Genomic DNA, 24,006 nt, shown 5'->3' with positions numbered 1-24,006 from the left:
GTTATATGTCTCCCATCTTAGCTTTTTTCAGGCTCTAGCATTTGCAAATAGACAATTTAAAGAATGTGTTTTTATTTGCACTTACAACTTGCATAGCAGCAGGGGAACATGGGTGTAGTTTGGGAGGGGGAGGGCATTACCCACTCAAATGAGCTGATCTTACCCACAGGTGTTGCTATGGGGTCGCACAGGGGGGCAAATGACACTCCTTTGCCACCCTAGTTTATTATTTCCACCATATTTAATTCCCTAATCATTTATTGGTCCTGTTTGCCTGTCTTAATTAGATTGTAAGCTCTGTTGAGCAGGGACTGTCTCATATGTGTTTAGTGTACAGCCCTGCATATATCTAGTAGAGCTACAGAAATGATAAGTAGTAGTAGTAGTCATGGAATGCCTCAGTGCTTGTCCAGCATCCTCTCCCTCCCCGCAGGAATCTGGTACCTCTCTCTCCCTTCCCAACCCCTCAACACTGCACGCCTCCAGTGGGTTGCTGACAGCATCAGTGATGTATGCATGCTGCTTTCAGCCGACTCCAGAAGCTCTCCCTCTGCTATAACTTCCTGTTCCCACATAAGCGGAATGCTGCAGAAAGGAAGCATTCGGGACTGGCCAAAGGCAACATGCTTACATCACTGATGCTGCTGGTGACCCACTGGAAGATTGGAGGAATGCTGCAATGCAGGGAGTGGGAAGGAAGATATATATTCTGGACGGGGGAGGGGGGGGGAGGTGGAGGACACGAGAGATGCCACACCCCTGGATTGGGGAGAAGGGAAGGGAGAAAGAGCTGCCATATCATATGGGGGGAGGGGCTGGAAGGAGAGAGATGCCAGACCATGGGTGGGAGAGATAGGGAAGAGAGACCTCAGATGAGGGGATGAGGAAGAGAGGGGAAGAATGCTGGACCCATAGGAAAAGGGGGGGGGGAGATGTTGGGAAGGGGTGAGTGTGTAGCAAGATATGAGTTCTGTATTTTAGATTCTATACTCTAGATTGTTCCAGAACTTAATGTGTAGCATGACGTGAGTTAATTGTCAGAGTTATTGATTTTGCTGGAATCAGATACAAATATATATATATATATATATATATATATATATATATATATATATATATATATATATATATATATATAAGTTAGACCAGTTTTTCTGATACTAATCCAATAAGTCTTTGCAGCTGTATTATATATATATATATATATATATATATATATATATATATATATATATATACAGTGGGGGAAATAAGTATTTGATCCCTTGCTGATTTTGTAAGTTTGCCCACTGACAAAGACATGAGCAGCCCATAATTGAAGGGTAGGTTATTGGTAACAGTGAGAGATAGCACATCACAAATTAAATCCAGAAAATCACATTGTGGAAAGTATATGAATTTATTTGCATTCTGCAGAGGGAAATAAGTATTTAATCCCTCTGGCAAACAAGACCTAATACTTGGTGGCAAAACCCTTGTTGGCAAGCACAGCGGTCAGACGTCTTCTGTAGTTGATGATGAGGTTTGCACACATGTCAGGAGGAATTTTGGTCCACTCCTCTTTGCAGATCATCTCTAAATCATTAAGAGTTCTGGGCTGTCGCTTGGCAACTCGCAGCTTCAGCTCCCTCCATAAGTTTTCAATGGGATTAAGGTCTGGTGACTGGCTAGGCCACTCCATGACCCTAATGTGCTTCTTCCTGAGCCACTCCTTTGTTGCCTTGGCTGTATGTTTTGGGTCATTGTCGTGCTGGAAGACCCAGCCACGACCCATTTTTAAGGCCCTGGCGGAGGGAAGGAGGTTGTCACTCAGAATTGTACGGTACATGGCCCCATCCATTCTCCCATTGATGCGGTGAAGTAGTCCTGTGCCCTTAGCAGAGAAACACCCCCAAAACATAACATTTCCACCTCCATGCTTGACAGTGGGGACGGTGTTCTTTGGGTCATAGGCAGCATTTCTCTTCCTCCAAACACGGCGAGTTGAGTTCATGCCAAAGAGCTCAATTTTTGTCTCATCTGACCACAGCACCTTCTCCCAATCACTCTTGGCATCATCCAGGTGTTCACTGGCAAACTTCAGACGGGCCGTCACATGTGCCTTCCGGAGCAGGGGGACCTTGCGGGCACTGCAGGATTGCAATCCGTTATGTCGTAATGTGTTACCAATGGTTTTCGTGGTGACAGTGGTCCCAGCTGCCTTGAGATCATTGACAAGTTCCCCCCTTGTAGTTGTAGGCTGATTTCTAACCTTCCTCATGATCAAGGATACCCCACGAGGTGAGATTTTGCGTGGAGCCCCAGATCTTTGTCGATTGACAGTCATTTTGTACTTCTTCCATTTTCTTACTATGGCACCAACAGTTGTCTCCTTCTCGCCCAGCGTCTTACTGATGGTTTTGTAGCCCATTCCAGCCTTGTGCAGGTGTATGATCTTGTCCCTGACATCCTTAGACAGCTCCTTGCTCTTGGCCATTTTGTAGAGGTTAGAGTCTGACTGATTCACTGAGTCTGTGGACAGGTGTCTTTCATACAGGTGACCATTGCCGACAGCTGTCTGTCACGCAGGTAACGAGTTGATTTGGAGCATCTACCTGGTCTGTAGGGGCCAGATCTCTTACTGGTTGGTGGGGGATCAAATACTTATTTCCCTCTGCAGAATGCAAATAAATTCATATACTTTCCACAATGTGATTTTCCGTATTTAATTTGTGATGTGCTATCTCTCACTGTTACCAATAACCTACCCTTCAATTATGGGCTGCTCATGTCTTTGTCAGTGGGCAAACTTACAAAATCAGCAAGGGATCAAATACTTATTTCCCCCACTGTATATATATACAGTACATATAAAATATACAGCTGCAAAGACTTATTGGAATAGTATCAAAAAAACTGGTCTAACTTTCACCTTCCCCCTGGAGACTACTGATAACAAAAGCTAGCCGGGTGGATACTTACAGTCAATCACCATATCTCCAAAGAACAAAAGTCTGCATATTGAGAGCAATCAAAAAGACTGGATGAAATTCACAGACAATGACTCAGAGACTGAAAAGCCCATCTATGCCAGACTCTTTTAATCCTGTCAAATACCTTCTGAATGTATATCATAGAAGATAGCCAGACAGAAACTCTTATGATGTCATTAAAACATGTGACCAGTTACCATGCTCCAGCTTAAAACTAGTTTTCAGCTATCCCTGAGTTCTCATTGCATCAAATACACCCCACCTGACTTCAGCCTATGGTCCAACAAGAAAAGATAAAATCTTGTAACATTCTCTGATCTCTCTCTGGCTCCACTCTTTCCTCTCTGCTGCTTCCTGATCATGGATTAAGGGTCATGGATTTAATATGCTGCTTTTCTGTGGTACAACCAAAGCAGTTCTAGGAGACAGATGCTATATACCATGGGGAAGGGACAGTGGAGAGAAAGACAGAGATGCTGGCCCCAGGGTGGGGATGCAGGAGAAAAGGGAGAAGGAGGAAAAGCTGGACAGGAGGAGGAACAGGGATGCAGAGGGAAGGTGCTGGACAAGACAGAAAGGAACAGAGAATGATGGTGGACATGGAGAGAGAAGAAATATCAAATAGGCAGGAGACCCTGGAAAGAGAAGAAGATGAATGTGATGTGGAGGGTGAGAAAGAAGGGAATAAAGTAGAGGAAGAATGGGACCGGGGGGGGGGCGGGGAGAGAAGGGGAATGGGGCAGAAAATGGATGGGACCAGGGAGAGAGCAGAAGATAGATGGGACTGGAGAGGAGAAGGGGAACAAAGCAGAAGATAGATGCGACTTGGGGGGGGATGGAGAAGGGGAACAGAGGAGAAGATGATAGGATGGGGGGAGAAGGGGCCAGAGCAGAAGATGGATAGGACTAGGGATGGGAGGAGAAGGGAAACAGAGCAGAAGATGACTAGGACTTGGGGATGGGGTAGGGGAACAGAGCAGTAGATGACTAGGACTTAGTAATTGAATGGGAGAGTGTTGGGGAGCAGAGCAGGGAATTATGAACAGGAGAGAAGAAGTGGAAATTTCAAGGGGATAGTGAGTACTTGGTAATTGGTGAGAATGTGTGGGGGTATGTTGATGGGTTGGGAGAATGAGGGTGTGAAATGAAGGGTAAGAGAGCAGGGATGAAGTGTGGGGAAGGGTTGACACAATGTGAATGCCATGATGAACTGAGAGAGGATAAGAGGCCCTGACAGGGGTACTGGTGAAGGATATGAGAGGAAGGGGATGATCTCCCAAGGGAATGAGTGAGGGTACAAAATAGGGTTATAAAGATGGTGAAAGAGAGGCAATAGGACATGGGGTATAGAAGAATGATCTGGAGGTAGTGAAGGAAGAGGAAATGGATGGAGCTAGGGCTGGTGAGGGGATGAGAGGCAGTAGAGAATAAATGAGTACAAAAGATGGAATGTGGTACTGAAAAGGGGAAAGGAAACTTGGAAAAAGACAGACAGAGAGGGGGCAATGGGATTGCTGGAGAAGGGATGAGAGGGAGATAGGAAAAGCTGGTAGGTAGACTAGAGGTAAAATGGAAACTAGACTACATGGTTAAAGAAAGGGAGAATAAGGGGTAAAAATCAGATATAAATGGATACAGAGGCATAGAAAAAAATAAGAAACATAAAAAAGAAAGATTAGTGCCAGACAGATATAGAGAAGGAAGGGAAGAAGCACAAGAGGAGAGAGAAGAAATGAAAAGGCAGACTTGGAAAAGAATTTAGAAAACCAACATAAAAAGTGGAACAGATTGGGACCAGACAACAAAGGTAGAAAAATATTTTTATTTAATTCTTTTTAAGGATTGGTATGTGTCCATTTTGAGAAATCTACATCTTATCTATTTTTGTATTTAGCAGAGTACAGGAAAAAATGCATTTCAGTTTCTTTTACCAGAATTGCACTGCTTATAGAGTCTGGCTTTCTTTGACGGAGATGAAGGGGGTCTCCATTTTGTTTTTTGTGGTCCCCTATTTTGTATGAGGAAAGGATCTGGAATACACAGAACTAACCCATCTGAAGACATTACTCTGGAAGGTATGAAACCACTTGTTATCACTGTCATCCATTTTGCTTCTACACCTAGAGCCTTTGTATTTCTAAGGTCCACACTAGGGGAAGGAGGGAGGAAGAGAAAAAGGGCTTTGGAGAAGGAGAAAAAGGAAAGGTGCTGGTGTCAGGCCTAGGGAAAAGGGACAAGGAAAGTGTGCTCTCTCTTTGTTAATTCATGTGAATGTGAAAGGGGGCATAATGAAATTCTCACTATTGGATAATTCCAGTTAAAAAAATTATATCTATATCTATCTATCTATCTATCTATCTATCTATCTATCTATCTATCTATCTATCTATCTATCTATCTATCTATCTATCTATATCTTCGTCATTGTTTTGATATGCTGGCTTCCTATTCAGTCTGGTTTTGTCTTTTGAATAACCATAATGAATATGTATGAGATATATGTATGCAAATGAATATACTAATGTGCCACAACTCATCCTTTGCCCCCCCCCCCCATGAAACCATCAAACTATGCCCATGTGGGGTGGGGGGGGTGGGACGAAGGGAGGGAATTCAGAATCATTAAATCTGCCTGGTCTGTATTTAAATAATCCTGGATAACTTCAACTTTTATTATAACCTCTCTATAAGGATATTCTTACTTCTACTTAGTGTAAAATATGCAGTGGTGTAGCAAGGGGGGCTGCCACCCGGGGCGGTTCGCCGTTGCACCCCCCCCTCAGCCCAGTGGCTACCCTCCTCAACTCAGTGCAACCAGCTCCCGCACCCTACCTTTAAAGAAATCTCAGAAGCCGTGGCGAGGCGAGGCACAGCGCCTTGCGCCTGCATGTAAAAGAAGTGTGGATCATCTCATTGGGCCTTCCCTCACTCTGTCTGTCCCGTCCTTGCAGAAATAGGAAGTTGCGTCAGCGGAGGGCGGGACAGACAGAGTGAGGGAAGGCCCAATGAGACGATTCACACTTCTTTTATATGCAGGCGTGAGGCGCTGCGCCTCCCCTCGCCACGGCTTCCGAGATTTCTTTAAAGGTAGGGTGCGGGAGCTGGTTGGACGGAGCTGAGGGTAGGCACTGGGTCTGGGGGTGTTGATGCGCTGAGGGGGGGTGTCATGCTGCACCCGGGGGGGCAGCTGGCAGGGAGCACCCCCCTTGACCTGACACCCGGGGCGGACCGCCCCCCGCCCCCCCTTGCTACGCCACTGAAAATATGTATTCTGAACTGAATTTTGTCCTCTTCTTAGCTTTCTGGCTGAAATTAAATATAAATGGTTTCTATCCTGCCACTGAACACCACCGGGGAGGAGTGGCCTAGTGGTTAGGGTGGTGGACTTTGGTCCTGGGGAACTGAGTTCGATTCCCACTTCAGGTACAGGCAGCTCCTTGTGACTCTGGGCAAGTCACTTAACCCTCCATTGCCCCAGGTACAAATAAGTACATGTAAGCCACATTGAGCCTGCCATGAGTGGGAAAGCGCAGGGTACAAATGTAACAAAAAAAATATTTATATATCCTGTACAAAAATAATGCATTAGACCTATATTGCAGACTTTTGAACAGAGGATTCTGTAGAAAATCTTACTGTGTTTTATTTTTATTTTAGTAAACATTTATCCAGATGTCTGTTCGGTCTAACTACAGTATCATGAAGAACACAAAGATAAATCCTTTACCCCCCCCCCCCCCATGTAATACTATCAGAATTGGTGTCACAGGTTACATTCTTTAAATCCTAGTATCCATATATTGCTTTTCATGAATATTGACCTTAGATTGCCTGTCTCTCTGTGCCTCACCTGCTAGTATTGATAAATACTGCATTGTTTTTCATCTTGGAGAAGAGGCGGTTGTCACAGATGCCCTGTGTTTCAGGTGTTAGGGCACAACACACAGTGATGAAGTCTGACTGCTGGGCTAGCACATCCAGAGATACTGCAAAGGACAAAGAAGAAACTGCATGAGGAAAAGAGCAATGCATGACCACGAGGCAGACAAACTATCTAAGTACCAAGAGGAGACCATGGATAAGGGTATATAAGTACAGTATATAAGCATTGCATTATTAAGGCAAATCAAAGGCCACCAAGCCTGTTTCCAACAGTGGCCAATCCAAATCATAAGTACCTGGCAGGATTCCTGAAGAGTAAAATAGATTTCATGCTTCTTATCCCAGGAATAAGCTGTGAATTTTCCCCAAGTTCACCTTAATAATGGTTTATGGACTTTTTTCCCCAGCAAGGTGTCCCAATCTCTTTTAAACCCTGCTGTGCTAAACTTCGAAACAAAGTTGTTTGCTAAAGGTCTTGCTAATAGATTGTCCCACATGTTGCCGTACTTGATTGCAGAGCCACAGGTGGGTTTTCTGTGTTAATGGGTGGTCTCCAAGAACATCAGAAAAATTGTAGCAGCATTGGAAATGGAGAATATTGGGGGCACCCCTTCACTGTGCATTAGTTTTGATGTAGAAAAAGCATTTGAAAGGGTGGTCTTGGGGTTCCTTCATGGTGCGCGTGTGGCTTATGGGATACAGCCTTTTTGCGCAGGCTATTTTAGTGCTTTATAGTCATCCTCAGGCTAGAATCTGGGCAAATGGCAGTTACTCGGCAACATTTAGGACTAGATTCTATGTATGGCACTGTAAAAATCAGTGCCAAAAAAGTACGGCTAGGCATATTCTATATACTACTCCTAAAGTTAGGTGCAGTTTATCGAATACGCCTAGCACCTGTCCGTGTGACTAAATTTAGTCATGAGTATTTACGCTAAGTAAAACTAGCAATGCCAGTGACTAAGTTAGGCACAGATCAGGTATATTCTAAAACAGTGCGCTTAGATTTTTGAACTGCCCATTCCATGCCCCCTTTTCGGTTCTGCGACCTAGAATTTACGCACACCACTTTACAGAATACACTTAGCAAGTTGTGCACGTAAATTCTTATTAATGTCAATTAGTGACAATAATTGCTTGTTAAGTGGCAATTATCTGCACTGATTGGCTTGCTAAGATAATTAAGTTATGCAAGCAAATCAGAATATGACCTGATTTGCGCATGCCACCCAGTTGCACTATATAGAATCTGGAGGTTAATGTTCAGAGGGGTGGGAGACAGGGGTGCGGTTTGTCCCCATTGCTTTTTAACTCTTGATCCCTTAATTAGAGAGGTACAGGCCAATTCCTAGATCGTGGGCTTTCAAATGGGGGGGGGGGGGGGGTAGTAGTTTTAAGATAGTGACATTCACCAATGATTTATTAGTTTATCTGCAAGAACCCCAGAGGTCTCTACAGACGTTATCAGAAAGCTTTAGGGAATACGGGGATTTTGCAGGTTTTCATTTACATTTAGAAAAATCAGAAGCATTGGTAGGGACTGAGGAATTGCAGAGGAGCTGGGATGAGTCCTTTCTGCTTAGGTGAGCACAGGGCTCGTTTCGTTATCTGGGAGTATGCCTGTTTATGGTTCCTACTCAAATATATTGGTTAAATATCAACAAACATTTACAGCACACTTGAGCACAGCTTGCTCTTTGAGTTCACCTGCCTACTACTACTACTATTTAGCATTTCTATAGCGCTACAAGGCGTACGCAGCGCTGCACAAACATAGAAGAAGACAGTCCCTGCTCAAAGAGCTTACAATCTAATAGACAAAAAATAAAGTAAGCAAATCAAATCAATTAATGTGTACAGGAAGGAGGAGAGGAGGGTAGGTGGAGGCGAGTGGTTACCTGCCTCTCTTGTTGATGGGTAGAATCCAATTATATTGTATAATTATTTTTCCACACTGGTTATACATCCTACAGACACTCCCATTATGCTTATTACATAAAGACATTAAGGCTTTGCAAAGGTTGTTGAGCGCATTTTAAGAAACCAAAGCTGCAGTGACATTATTTGATTGGCAATTGGAGCCGGGGAAGCCTGGGTATGCCTGATCTAAAGCTTTACAATCAAGCTTGTTTACTGCATCACCTGAGGGACTAGATACTGGAATCTACATGTTATACAGACTTTTCTTTTGAAAACGATTAGGTCTCTTGCCACTCTCTCGGGTTCCTCCGGTCAAATACAGTCTACTGTTTTGACCTTTACTTATGGAGAGAGTTGCATCTTGTTTGGGGTCAAAATCCAAATAGCATCATGTTATTATTGTTGGTAGGAAAGGTTGACTTCCAACCTGGAATAGATAACATGGTGTTTTGGCGGTGGAGAATGCAAGGTATTGTACAATTAGAACATTTGTTGTGCGAAGATGACTCTCTTTGATCTTGTGGTGATTTACAACAGAGATTTTCCTTCACGCAGGCGGATCATCTTGCATATGTATAACTAGTTAGTTATTTCAATAGTTTATCACCTGATAGTTTGACATCTCATTTCTGTGATAGATTATGGGACTTTCTTGAAGGTGATGCATTAGGCCAAGTTTCAATCAAGTGGCTTCATAAGTTGTTGACTAAACAGCAGCCCACTCCCATATATACTTCGTTACAGGATGCTTGGGCTAGGGTTTGGGCTGGCCCTTGGTATGTTTGCTCGGACTTAACATGTTTACACAAATCCTGGCATTGGTCCATTAAGCTGAACTGCAGGAATGTCAATACTGGGTAATTCATCAGCATATTTTTCCTCAGAGTAGAGCCTTTCGTGCGGTTTATGCTGACACATCTTGTTGCTTAAAATGTAAAGCTGAGGAAAATATATTACTACTACTACTACTTAACATTTCTAGAGCGCTACTAGGGTTACGCAGTGCTGTACAATTTAACAAAGAGAGACAGTCCCTGCTCAAAGAGCTTACAATCTAATAGACAAGTGAACGGTCGGTCCGATAGGGGCAGTCAAATTGGGGCAGTCTGGATTCATTGAACGGTAAGGGTTAGGTGCCGAACGCAGCATTGAAGAGGTGGGCTTTAAGCAAAGACTTGAAGACGGGCAGGGAGGGGGCTTGGTGTAAGGGCTCAGGAAGGTTGTTCCAAGCATAGGGTGAGGCGAGGCAGAATGAGTGGAGCCTGGAGTTGGCGGTGGTGGAGAAGGGTACTGAGAGGAGGGATTTATCCTGTGAACGGAGGTTACGGGCGGGAACGTAAGGGGAGATGAGGGTAGAAAGATAGTGAGGGGCAGCAGACTGAGTGCATTTGTAGGTAAGAAGGAGAAGCTTGAATTGAATGCGGTATCTGATCGGAAGCCAGTGAAGTGACCTGAGAGGGGTGATATGAGTATATCGGTTCTGGCGGAATATGAGACGTGCAGCAGAGTTCTGAACAGATTGAAGGGGGGATAGATGGCTAAGTGGGAGGCTGGTGAGGAGTAAGTTGCAGTAGTCCAGGCGAGAGGTAATGAGAGCGTGGACGAGAGTTCGGGTGGTGTGTTCAGAGAGGAAAGGGCGAATTTTGCTGATGTTAAAGAGGAAGAAGCGACAGGTCTTGGCTATCTGCTGGATATTCGCAGAGAAGGAGAGAGAGGAGTCAAAGATGACTCCGAGGTTGCGGGCAGATGAGACGGGGAGGATGAGGGTGTTATCCCATGGATTGTGGTACTGTAGGAAGATCAAAGCCTTTTGGGTGGCTCTTCTCACATATTTGCAACATCTTCTGGGGCATCCTCTTGTATTGTCTATGGAGGGAATTTTATTTAATAGATTCTCACTTTTAGGCTCATGCAGTAGAGGGGAGCATACTCTTTTTGGAAAAGCTTATATTCTGGGTAAGAAATGTATATTAAACCCACTGGGTGCAGGAGTTGCCTCCTGCATTTTGGTACTGTAGGAATAAATTTAATGCTTTGATGCTCTGGGGCCAGCAATCACCCCAAATGCCAGAAGAGTTTTCTTCTTACCTGGGACCCTTATTTGGCCTCGATTTTGCCAACAGTCTGTAGCTAAATTCTCAACAAGTTTAGGGATAAGGAAGTTTAGGGAGGGGAAGGGTGGGTTGGGAGTCTGTTGTGGTGGGGGTGGGGTGTTGTGCAATTTCATGGGTTTGAGGTCATAAGAGTCCAGACATCAAGCCGCAAGGTTGTTATTTAATGTCTTTTTGGATGCTTTTTGGGTATGGGGGGGTGGGGCATTGTTATGCTTGGCAGGGCTGATTGTTGCTATATTGTTCTTTGAGCTTTTGTTGTGTATATTGTCAACATTTTCTGACATTTCTCTTTAATAAAAAGATTCTTTAATAATAAACGTTGCTGTGTTAACTACTTTTACCACATCCTCTGGCAACAAATTCCAGAACTTAATTATACACCAAGTGAAAAAATATTTTAAAGTTTGTTTTAAATGTACTGTTTAGTAACTTAACCATGTGCCCCCTCATCCCTGCACTTTTGGAACGAGTACATGAATGATTCACATCTACTCATTGCAATTCACTCATTATTTTATAGGGCCTCTATTATACAGTATTTCCCCTCAGCCATCTATTCACAAAATTGGGTTGTGTTGAATAGTACTTATGTGGTAAATTTAGGATGATCAAGCTGATGTTTGTCCAAATTTTATCCATCTAGGAGGGAGCAAGGCAGGGTGATCCGGGGACAAGGTCCAAAATTATCCATTTAGCAGCAATATTCAGTTGCTATCAAGATAAATTTATCCAGACTAAGGGGACAGCCCTCATTAAATGGATAAGGACACTGAATAAAGGGGAAAAGGAATGGAACTTGATATACCACCTTTCTGTGGTTTTTGCAACTACATTCAAAGTGGTTTACATAGTATATACAGGTACTTATTTGTACCTGGGGAAATAGAGGATTAAGTGACTTGCTCAGAGTCACAAGGAGCTATAGTGGGAATCAAATCCAGTTCCCCAGGATCAAAGTCTCCTGCACTAACCACTAGACTGGATGAATTTGCTTATTTTTGTGGTGGTTGTGTTATTAAATACTGACCCCAGCAAAAATGACAAACTCACCACTATATAATGGGGACACCTCAGTGTGTGAGAAATTGATAAGGAACAGGGATAGCATACAGAATTTGAGATTGCAAAGTCTCAGTATGGAGAAAAGTAATAGGGAGTAGAAACTGAAGAAACAATGATTCTGCATCTACTGATAGAACTGAAATATATAAGCACTGGCACTATTTATCAAGGCGTCTTTTCCTGGGTTTTTCAGAAATGGTTATGCTTACAGTTGTTTACACAGAACCAAAAATAATCTTCTCACCAAACTCTGCTGAGATTGTGGCAGCCACCTCAGGTCTGGGGCCAACATCTGTGTACAAGAACTTTTTAACTCCAAATGGCTTCAAACGCTTAGCGATGGCTACTCCTAAAAATTGAAGCAATGGAAGCGTCATTTTGCTTGTGCAAGAAGAATGCAAGAGTAACTGTGTATATGTCAATAATGGACACAACATGTATGAAAACATTTCTGTGTATACAAAAGGAAGCTCTCAGCAGTTTATGCCATGTGGTTTGTGTCTGTTGTGTTTTTGTGCTTGTCCTGGTAACCGCTTTGCACACATGCATACAGTGGTGGGAAAGAGTACACACTCATTGCAAATAACATGCACCATTTCTCCTGAGGGAATGTACAGATCAGTCAGTGGGGGACAGGGGAACTGCACCTCAGCCAACTCCATCTTGAATTTTGTGGATGATAACTACTACTACTACTATTTAACATATTCTATTTAACATTTACTATTTAACATTTGTGGATGATAAGGCTGGAGAGCAGGGGCGGACTGACCATACAGGCAGCCAGGCATTGCCCAAGGGCCCAGGGCTGTGGGGAGGCCCAGTGCTTCCCTTCACATGCTCGATGTGTGACGTCCTCCTCTCTCCGACGAGACTGGGATGCCCCTGTCTCCTCCCCCTCTTGCGCTCCCATCCCTGAAACCTCCCCCCTTCGTAGGCAGGAGCACTAGCAGCTAAATCGGCCACCTGCCACTGATGCAGGAACTTGCCTTTGATGCTGCCTGCCCCCTTCTGACCTCACTTCCTTCTTCCACAAGCATGGGCCATGGGAGGGAAGTTCCAGTGTCAGAGGCAGACAGCCGATCTAGCTGCAGGACCAAAGGAAAAGGTCAGTGGTAAGTGGAGAGGGAGGCAGCAGGATTGGGGGAGCAGTAGCAGGACTGGGGGGGGGGGGGCAGCAGCAGGACCAGGGAGGGCCCAACGGTCCTCATTGTCCGGGGGCCCAGACCACTCTCAGTCTGCCCTTGATGGACAAATTGAATATGGCATTCTTCTAGATCTACTCTCCCATAAATTTTTATTTTATTTTATTTTTTTATTTTAGTTACATTTGTTTCCCACTCATGGCAGGCTCAATGCGGCTTACATATACAGGTACTTATTTGTACCTGGGGCAATGGAGGGTTAAGTGACTTGCCCAGAGTCACAAGGAGCTGTGCCTGAAGTGGGAATCGAACTCAGTTCCTCAGTTCCCCAGGATCAAAGTCCACCACCCTAACCACTAGGCCACTCCTCCACTCATAAACCTCATATTACACCTTCTTGTTACAGAACTTCCTTTCTAAGGGGCCCTTTACTAAATTTTAGCATGCATTAATGGACATTAGCACTCACTAAATGCTGCACATCCTATTTTATACCTTTAGTAAAAGAGCCCTTAAGAGAATATTAACTTCCTGCACATTTTAACCCCTACTTCTGGTGGGTATGTGAATGTATTTATCAAACACCAGTCTTTTCTCTTCTCTTCTCTACATAGTTAATTCTGGAAAAAAAACTCTCATTAAGCAAACAACTTCCAGGGGTGGGGTTAGGATGAGGATTGCAAAAATATGCACAGTTGTGTGTATCCCAGACTAGATATGCTGTTTTAGCTAGAAAAGGTACCTACAGAAAAAGCAGGTGCAAGTATCGGCAGACACTTTTTTTTCCTAGGAAATTTTCAAAGTGAACATAAGACTATAAGAATTGCCATACTGCCCAGTATCCTGTTTCTACAGTGACCAATCTAGGCCACAAGTACACATGTCTGTGAGAAAATGGCCCCCACCAGGTCTTGCAGCAGTTCAGAGGCATGCACAGCTTCTTTCAGGGGCCCTTTTACTAAGATGCGTAAGTGTTTATACGCGCCCAACGTACGCCAATTTGGAGTTACCGCCTGGCTACCATGTGACTCTTGCGGTAAATTCATTTTTGGCGCGTGTCCGATTCATGTGTATGAAATATAATTTTTTATTTCCTGGCGCTTGTCCGTTACGCGTGCCAAGTAACATTTGGCACGTGTAAGTCATTACTGCCCGATTAACATGTGAGACCTAAGTCAATGGCTGGAGGTAAGGTCTCAGACCCAAAATGGACACACGCCAATTTTTATTTTGCCGCACATCCATTTTTGGCAAAAATTTTAAAAAGGCATTTTTTGCAGGCATGATGAAAAATGGATCTGCACGTGTCCAAAACACGCATCTACACTACCGCAGGCCATTTTTCAGCGTAGCTTAGTAACAGGACCCCTTAGTGAGTGTTTTATTAAGGGAGTAATTTTCCTTAATCTCCTGTTATTTCCACCTCCAAGCCTTGTGAAATGGGCCGGATACATGTGGAAACAGCACCACTTACACACTGAAGTGTGAAATTGCTGCTACCAGTGGAATCTGCTACATTCGTATGGCTCATTTTTTTATCTCTGTGTATCTCTGTGTATATTTGTAAAATGGCTGCTCTTGCTATGCATGGTGGCAAATGCATGTACATTCTTACGCGCCTTTCTATATATTTTATAAAAAAGCTCTGCATTTGGCAGAGCCTTTTGTAAAATACTGCTGCAATTCACATCCTGACCTGAATGTCTCAGTTCAGATCTTGTAGGGACCTATGTGTCTTTATAAATTAGGTGTATGTTTGGCCTCCTGACTGAGGTGCCAATGTACAAAGGCAGCCGTAAAATAAGTCTGCCTCGGTAAACTTTAGCAATTCGCAAACAGCGAGTGATGCACAAAGGGGATTGCATGCAAATGAGCTACACGGACCCCCTTTTGTGCATCGCTTGCTGTTTGCAAGTCAGATCTGTCAAATGCATCTCAGAATGCACCGGGTAGGGGCTCAGTGCTGCCATTTTGAAAGTGGCAGCGCTGAGGCAGGAGTCAGGAGCTGTTGCTCCTGCCCAACTTTTTTTAAGGGGGAGGGGAGGAGGGAGGATTGATAGACCACCAGGGTCAGTTGCTGGGGTGCGGGGGGGGGGGGGGGGATGTGATCCACTGGACCACCAGGGAATTTTGTCAGGGGGAGTCGCAAGGTACTAGGAAGTCTAGGTTCACCAGACCACCAGGGAATTTTGCTGGGGGTGAGGGGAAGTAAGGAGGCATGGGGAGGTCTATAGCTGTGCATCACCCAGAATGCTCATTAAAATACTAATGAGCTCATTTGCATGGGGTTCTCACTTGCTGGGGGAGAGACAGATTTGTTTGTTGCTGAGAGGAGTAGACAAATCTTAGTAATGAAGTATCCTGCCACAAAGAGCGCTGTGAGGGGAAGGACAGTTAACAGCATGGCAATACCATTTTGGACTATAATTTCCCTGATGAAAGGCTTTTGTTTGCCTTTTGGAAATAAAGCAACCCTAATGATTTAGGAGGATTATGAATCCTCATTTTATTTTATTTTTTGGCTCATGCCAAGGAGAAGGGAAGGCAAAATGGGACTTCATATATCGCCTTTCTGTGGTTTTTTGCAACTACATTCAAAGCAGTTTACATAGCATATACAGGTGCTTATTTGTACCTGGGGTAATGGAGGGTTAAGTGACTTGTCCAGTCAGAGTCAGAAGGAGCTTCATTGGGAACTGAACCCAGTTCCCCACAATCAAAGTCCACTGCACTAACTGCTAGGCTACTCCTCCACTCCAAGGTGAGCTACATGTAGATGCTGTGGGTATTGTTCTGTCCTGGGGTGGGGGGGGGGGTGGAGGGGGGAAGAGGCTCACAATCTGAATTTGTACAAGAGACATTGGAGGATTAAGTGACTTGCCTAAGGTGACAAGGAGATGTGGAGGCGTATTTTCAAAGCACTTAAAGTTGCACAGTAACTTATGGAACTTTGTAAGTCTAAATGCTTTGAAAATGAGCCCCAAAGTGGGGTTTGAACTGGGCTTCCCTGGTTCTCACTTGCTGCTTGAACCATTAGGCTACTCCTCCACTCCATATGATATAGATTTTTGACATGTTAGGGACAGGTGCACATACTAACAGCTCTTAGAAGATTAAGAATTCATCTCGTAAGCTATGGATCAACAGGTATGAGTTTACAGAGGTTAATATTACTGAAATAGCATGCTCTTGGGATATTAATATTTACCTATCCTTCCAAGTCCCAGAATTCCTACTGTGCTCTGTGTAAGCCCATTTCCACACATCCAAAGTGGTTTCCAGGTCCCCCATCCACCACTAATTAAAAAAACAAAGAAACAAACATGACATTTAGAATAGTTAAACGCATTATCACAGATCCAAAGCTTTTTTTGTATTGTCAGATCAAGTATATTGATCCATCATTATCAGATTTTGTTTCCTTTATAAGCTTTATAGTAATCTATTAATCTGTATACTATAGGTAAAGTCATACCATGAATGCAGTCTTGGCTCTCCCATACTGTCATATTTCCATCTTCATATAACAGTGTAATAGGTTACAGGAGAGGGCACATAGGCCTCAATCCTGAGCTACATAAACAAAGCACCCACACATATTAGTTTACAACATTTTCTCTGATTGTGCAATAAAGTGATTCAGGATAGCACTAGGAATACTCGGCTCTACCTCATAGAGATTTATTTGTGTGCAGAATATATTGCACTTATTTGAATTTGGCATAATCGAGGTTATGTTCATAAATTAGGCATGATTTATCTTTTTGCCCTTCAGATTTTTATTTACAGTTTTTAAGTGTCCTTGATGATAAGTATTATTAAAAACTGCTCTTTCTTTGGGGTTTCTGCAGAAGTAGTATTCAGTCTCTTGGAGTGTGGGAAGCCCAGCAACATTTATCAGAATCAGGCTTACAAATAATTGTACTCCTGAGGATTGTTGAGAATACCTGAGGAAGGAGCTGATGGGCTGGGAGGACATACGAGAAGTGGAAGGACAGTGGTCCAGGCTAAAAGAAGTAATAAACAGGGCCACAGACCTTTATGTAAGGAGAGTAAATAAAAACAGGAGAAAAAGGAAACCGATCTGGTTCTCAAAGCAAGTGGCTGAGAAAATAAAGATTAAAGAGTTAGCGTTCCAGAAATATAGAAAATCTCAAGAGGAGGAACACGGGGAGGAATACCGGATGAAACTGAAAGAAGCCAAGAGAGAGGTACGTCTGGCGAAGGCGCAAGCGGAAGAACAAATGGCTAGAAATGTAAGGAGGGGAGACAAAAACTTCTTCAGGTATATTAGTGAAAGGAGAAAGACTATAAAGGGAATTGTGAGACTAAAAGATACAACAAAACGCTATGTAGAAAATGATGAAGAAAAAGCCAATTTGCTAAATAAATACTTTTGTTCTGTTTTCACTGAAGAAAACCCTGGGGAAGGACCGAGAGAGACTGGCAAAAGTACACCTGAAAATGAGGTGGATAGAGCGCCGTTCACGGAAGAGAGTGTGTATCAACAACTTGGAAAGCTAAAGGTGGACAAAGCCATGGGGCCGGACGGGATCCACCCCAGAATACTGAGGGAGCTCAGAGAGGTTCTGGCGGGTCCTCTTAAAGACTTGTTTAATAAATCCTTGGAGACGGGAGAGGTTCCGAGGGATTGGAGAACGGCGGAGGTGGTCCCTCTTCACAAAAGTGGGGATAGGGAAGAAGCTGGAAACTACAGGCCGGTAAGCCTCACTTCGGTTATTGGAAAAGTAATGGAAGCCATGCTGAAGGAAAGGATAGTGAATTTCCTGGAAGCCAATAAGTTGCAAGATCCGAGACAACATGGTTTCACCAAAGGGAAATCGTGCCAAACGAATCTCATTGAATTCTTTGACTGGGTGACCGGAGAATTAAATCAAGGACGTGCTATGGACGTCATCTACTTAGATTTCAGCAAGGCTTTCGACACGGTTCCCCACAGGAGGCTCTTAAATAAACTAGACGGCCTGAAAATAGGACCCGAAGTGGTGAACTGGATTAGGAACTGGTTGACGGACAGACGCCAGAGGGTGGTGGTGAATGGAGTTCGCTCGGAGGAAGGAAAGGTGAGTAGTGGAGTGCCTCAGGGATCGGTTCTGGGGCCCATTCTGTTCAATATATTTGTGAGTGACATTGCCGAAGGGTTACAAGGTAAAGTTTGCCTTTTTGCGGATGACACCAAGATTTCCAACAGAGTGGACACCCCGGAGGGTGTGGAAAACATGAAAAAAGATCTGAAGAAGCTAGAAGAATGGTCTAACGTTTGGCAATTAAAATTCAATGCGAAGAAATGCAAAGTGATGCAATTAGGGAGTAGAAATCTAAGGGAGACGTATGTGTTAGGCGGGGAGAGTCTGATAGGCACGGACGGGGAGAGGGATCTTGGGGTGATAGTATCTGAGGACCTGAAGGCGACGAAACAGTGCGACAAGGCGGTGGCAGTAGCTAGAAGATTGCTAGGCTGTATAGAGAGAAGAGTGACCAGCAGAAGAAAGGAGGTTTTAATGCCCCTGTATAAGACGTTGGTGAGGCCCCACCTGGAGTATTGTGTTCAGTTTTGGAGGCCGTATCTTGCGAAGGATGTTAAAAAAATGGAAGCGGTGCAAAGAAAAGCTACGAGGATGGTATGGGATTTACGTTCCAAGACGTATGAAGAGAGGCTTGCTGACCTGAACATGTACACCCTGGAGGAAAGGAGGAACAGGGGTGATATGATACAGACGTTCAAATATTTGAAAGGTATTAATCCGCAAACGAATCTTTTCCGGAGATGGGAAGGCGGTAGAACGAGAAGACATGAAATGAGATTGATGGGGGGCAGACTCAGGAAAGATGTCAGGAAGTATTTCTTCACGGAGAGGGTGGTGGACGCTTGGAATGCCCTCCCGCGGGAGGTGGTGGAGATGAAAACGGTAACGGAGTTCAAACATGCGTGGGATATGCATAGAGGAATCCTGTGCAGAAGGAATGGATCCTCAGAAGCTTAGCTGAAATTGGGTGGCGGAGCAGTTGGGGGGAAGAGGGGGTGGTGGTTGGGAGGCGAGGATAGGGGACGGCAGACTTATACGGTCTGTACCAAAGCCGGTGATGGGAGGCGGGACTGGTGGTTGGGAGGCGGGAAATACTGCTGGGCAGACTTATATGGTCTGTGCCCTGAAAAGGACAGGTACAAATTCAAGGTAAGGTATACACATATGAGTTTGTCATGGGCAGACTGGATGGCCCATGCAGGTCTTTATCTGCCGTCATCTACTATGTTACTATGTAATCTGGGTACCTGAGGGAGATAAGAATGAGGACTTGAATAACCCAGGTAAATGAAGGTTCATAGCTTAATTCCACCAGATCACCTACGATACTCCTGCTAAGACGTCGACGCTTACTCTGACCCCAATGTTATACTCAATCCCTCATCTTCTTCCCTCCATACTTTACCATTTCCCTCCCATTCTCCTTCCCTTTCACCTATCATATCCTTGTCTACCTTCCCTATTCTAGTTCATTACGTTCTTTTCACATGTCCTTTGTAATGCCTTTCATAATGTAAGTAGTTATGATCATCACAATTTATAATACTGTTCCTACATTTCCTTGTTTTTACTGTATTCTTTACTATGTAAGATGCTTTCTTTTACTATGTAAGCCGCACTGGATCTGTTGTATGTGGAAAAGAGTGGGGTACAAATGTAATAAATAATTCTGTACCCCAGTAAAGATCAACTATATTTTAGCTAAAAGGGCAAAAGAGCAGGAGGAGACTGCCAGTTCTAAAAAAAAAAAAAAACCCACAAAAAGAAAAAAATGCAGTTTCTAGAATATTATACCACTTGCTTCAATATTGTTCTGATAGTTTTTCATTCATTTCCTGAGAGCCTTTCAGGTGAATTTTTGAAAGAGAAGGGCGTCCATCTTCCGACACAAATCGGGAGATAGGCGTCCTTCTCGCAAGGTCACCCAAATCGGCATAATCGAAAGCCGATTTTGGGCGCCCTCAACTGCTTTCCGTCGCAGGGATGAGCAAAGTTCACGGGGGCATGTCGGCAGTGTAGCAAAGGCGGGACTGGGGCATGCTTGGAAGATGGGTGTCCTTGGCTGATAATGGAAAAAAGAAGGGTGTCCCTGACGAACACTTTGGCAACTTTATTTGGTCCATTTTTTTTCACGACCAAGCATTAAAAAGGTGCCTGAACTGACCATATGACCACCGGAGGGAATCGGGGATCACCTCCCCTTACTCCCCCAGTGGTCACTAACCCCCTCCCACCCTGAAAAAATCTTTAAAAATACTTTTTTTGCCAGGCTCTATGCCAGCCTCAAATGCCATACTCAGGTCCATTGCAGTAGTATGCAGGTACCTGGAGCAGTTGTAGTGGGTGCAGTATATTTCAGGCAGGCGGACCCAAGCCCATCCCCCCTACCTGTTACACTTGTGGTGGTAAACGTGAGCCCTCCAAAACACATCAGAAACCCACTGTACCCACATCTAGGTGCCCCCCTTTATCCCTAAGGGCTATGGTAGTGGTGTACAGTTGTGGGTTTTGGGGGGGGTTGGGGGGGCTCAGCACCCAAGGTAAGGGAGATATGCACCTGGGAGCAATTTGTGAAATCCATTGCAGTGCCCCCTAGGGTGCCCGGTTGGTGTCCTGGCATGTCAGAGGGACCAGTGCACTACAAATGCTGGCTCCTCCCACGACCAAAGGGCTTGGATTTGGTCATTTTTGAGATGGGCATCCTCGGTTTCCATTATCTCCGAAAACCGGGGACAACCATCTCAAAAACGACCTAAGGATGACCATCTCTAAGATTGACCTAAATTTCATGATTTGGGCATCCCTGACCGTATTATCGAAACGAAAGTTGGACGGCCTCCTTGTTTCGATAATACGGGTTGCCCTGGCCCTGTACGGGGCTGTCCTGCGAGGACGCCCTCATGAAAACTTGGGCTTCCCATTCAATTATGCCCCTTCACGTCTCTGTCTCTAGCATAGCATTGAAATGTGCCTAGGATCCTCAGAAGGAGGTAGGGTGATGACTTAGGCAGTGATTCAGTTAGCCTGATTGTGCAGGGAACACCTGTTTAATATGAGGAATATCTGCAATTTCGAAAGATTCATGGTTTCTACTGTATACTGTTAAATAGCCCATTCTACTTAGTTTTTCAAATTTTATATGGCATCACATCTCACCTTCTGATTAATATATCAACACTATGCCTTACTCAATCTAAGAGACTGAAAGATCAACTGCTCTTATCCTCTAGAACTTATAAAGGGACCAGATCTCAGAAAACCTTCAACTCGCTCTTCCCTGTAGACAGAACCTCCCTATGGAACTCCCTCCCCATCACCATCAGAACAGTTAAAAATATCAGCTTCAGGAAAAAAACTGAAAACCTTTATTTTCTCAAACACGGCATCATAAATTCTAATCTGATGCTGTAATTGCTCCTACTTGATTCTACCTCCTCTCGCGGTCTATCTCCTGTCTTCCCATACAATGCATTATATGGTATTAATCTAAATACTGTAAATTGCACTGAGCCATAATAAGGGGATTTTAATGGTATATAAGTCCTCATTTGAATTGAATTCTTACATTCTTATAGTTGAACTCGTTTTGGGATTTGAGTAAATGAAAAGAAAGAAAATTTACTTCTTGGCTTCATCTACTGCCTCTATCAGTCGACGAGAAGTGGCTAGTAGGAGGGCAACTGTGAGCTCAGCGACTGCCTCTGTTAGGACATCTGGTGTGTATCCCAATCGGATGCCTCTGCATAGAAAGAGAGGAATTTATATTACATAGTTGTTTTTAGGCTGATAGAAGTCCCAGTTTTCTAATTGCTTAACAGCTCCATCTACATGATAATCTGGTGAAGGTGAAAAACGTTTTTTATCTGTAGCCAATATGTAATGGTGAAAACAGATGGACAGGACAATATTTAAAAGTCTTTATACGCATGTTTACCAATCTAAAAAAACAATTTGAATATCACTACCCCCTCCCCCCTTGCTGCAGATAAAAGTAGAATGCATACATTTACTCATATTCTAAAGTGGATGGCATTACATTGGAGGAAGGAAAGATTTCTTTATAAAATCACCACACATACTTTTGGTTATTTACTTTTCATTTGCTTCAATGTAGATGCAAAGTCCTCAAGTATTACTTTGTGCCCACAGCATGTGCACCAGCCTGAGTTTTCAATTTTGAAAATATGTTTTCGCATCTTTGTGGGTACTTAATCACATACATACCCAGTAACAGGAGTAGTCTATAAAGGAAAGTACAGTTATTGCCCCCATTATATGTGGAGATATACTACTGATTTATTGTGGTTTGTGGTCCCCTAGGGGGCGATGCACAAAGCTTTCCATTCTTAGACTGGTTGTAGCCAAACAACAAACAGCATCGAATGCAGGGCTGAACTACAGTCAGTGAGAAAAGCACATTTCACCCATATACTCCGGGGTTTATACAGAGCTCCTGGATTAAGCGTTGATCTTGTGATTAACACCTTTCCATCTAAATCCTCATCTACCTTCAGCTTATTATCGACTGTATTTAAGATCATGTAATGACTATATCATTATAACACTCTGTAAGCCACATTGAGCCTACAAAAAGGTGGGATAATGTGGGGTACAAATGCAATAATAATAATAATAGTCACAGGAAGCTATGTTAGTTTAACTCTGCACACACAGCTTGCAGCAGTGACTCAAAGGCAATACACTCTTTGGTTATCCGTCTCCCCCATCACCAAATTCTCCTACTGCCACTATAAAATCTTACCCCCCACCCCAGCTAATCTCTCTCTCTCTCTCTCTCTCTCTCTCTCTCGCACCACCATTCCTTACATCTTAGGTCAGCTCCTGCCTCCACTGTCAGTGCTGCTCCTACATGCTGACCCGTGTCTAAGAAAACAAAACCTACTATAGCCTGTAGACTTCTAAAAAGGGGCATGTACTTTCACTAACCACCAACAAAAAAATTTGAGTAAAATGGGAAAGGTGGGGAGAAAGGGGAGAGAGATTGATGGGATTGGTAGGAGGCAGGAGAAGCATGTACATCTGGAATACACTGCTTGGTTGGCTGCAATATCATAGGAATCTACTTTGTCCCCCCCCCCCCCCCCAATCCCTCCCTTTCTACACCTTTCTCTGTAGATTAAGGGGCTCATTTTCAAAACAGAAAAATGTTCAAAAAATGGCACAAAGCAGCATTTGGACGTTTTGCTTGCCAAAACATCCAAATCGCTATATTCAAAAGCCATTTTTTAAAAATGTTTTGCTATGCAGTTTTGTCTGCAGTGTGTTCAAACCACAAGGAGATGTGCCGAGGGCAGGATTCAGGTGTTCTCAAACCATAATGGAGCAAAACAAAAACACTCAGTGCTACAATGTAGATATTTTATTCTAGACCTGTTTTTATCATGACTAGGTCAGAAAAAAGTGCCCTAAATGACCACATGACTACTGGCGGGATTAACGAATGACCCCCTCTTACTCCCCCAGTGGCCACAGATCCTCATCCAGCCCCCAAAGATGTAAAAGAAACAGTACATACCAACCTCGATGACAGCTTCAGATATTATGGCCAGTCATAATAGAGCAGCACGTAGGTCCCTGGATTAGCCTAGTGGTTGGTGCGGTGCACTATAGAGAAGGAGACCCAGGCCCATATTCCACTCTAACTATTACACTTGTGGTGGAAAGTGTGAGCCCTCTGAAATCCAACAAAAAACCATTGTGCCTAGCTATAGGTGACACTTGCAGCCATAAGGGTTATTGTAGTGGTATACAGTTGGGTACAGTAGGTTTTTGGAGGGCTCACCATACAATATAAAGAAGATAATGGTGAGATGTGTAACGAACGCTTTATGTGACGTCCACT

At 43.8% G+C, this 24,006-nt stretch overlaps 1 protein-coding gene across 1 annotated transcript in view; it reads right to left on the bottom strand.

Moving 5' to 3' along the window:
• LOC115463657 (glyoxylate reductase/hydroxypyruvate reductase-like) overlaps window positions 1-24,006 on the bottom strand; it is a 73,168-nt gene that overhangs the window by 17,332 nt on the left and 31,830 nt on the right. The window contains exons 4-7 of the mRNA XM_030194365.1: window positions 21,766-21,882; window positions 16,304-16,392; window positions 12,195-12,299; window positions 6,823-6,958 (exon numbers count right to left, since the gene is read on the bottom strand). Coding sequence (XP_030050225.1) covers window positions 6,823-6,958; window positions 12,195-12,299; window positions 16,304-16,392; window positions 21,766-21,882 — 447 coding nt within the window. The remainder of the gene's footprint in view (window positions 1-6,822; window positions 6,959-12,194; window positions 12,300-16,303; window positions 16,393-21,765; window positions 21,883-24,006) is intronic.

Source organism: Microcaecilia unicolor, chromosome 2, assembly GCF_901765095.1.
Source record: "Microcaecilia unicolor chromosome 2, aMicUni1.1, whole genome shotgun sequence".
Classification (NCBI taxonomy): Eukaryota; Metazoa; Chordata; class Amphibia; order Gymnophiona; family Siphonopidae; genus Microcaecilia; species Microcaecilia unicolor.
The sequence above is the reverse complement of the archived record's forward strand: the minus strand, read 5'-3'. Positions and strand labels throughout refer to the sequence as shown.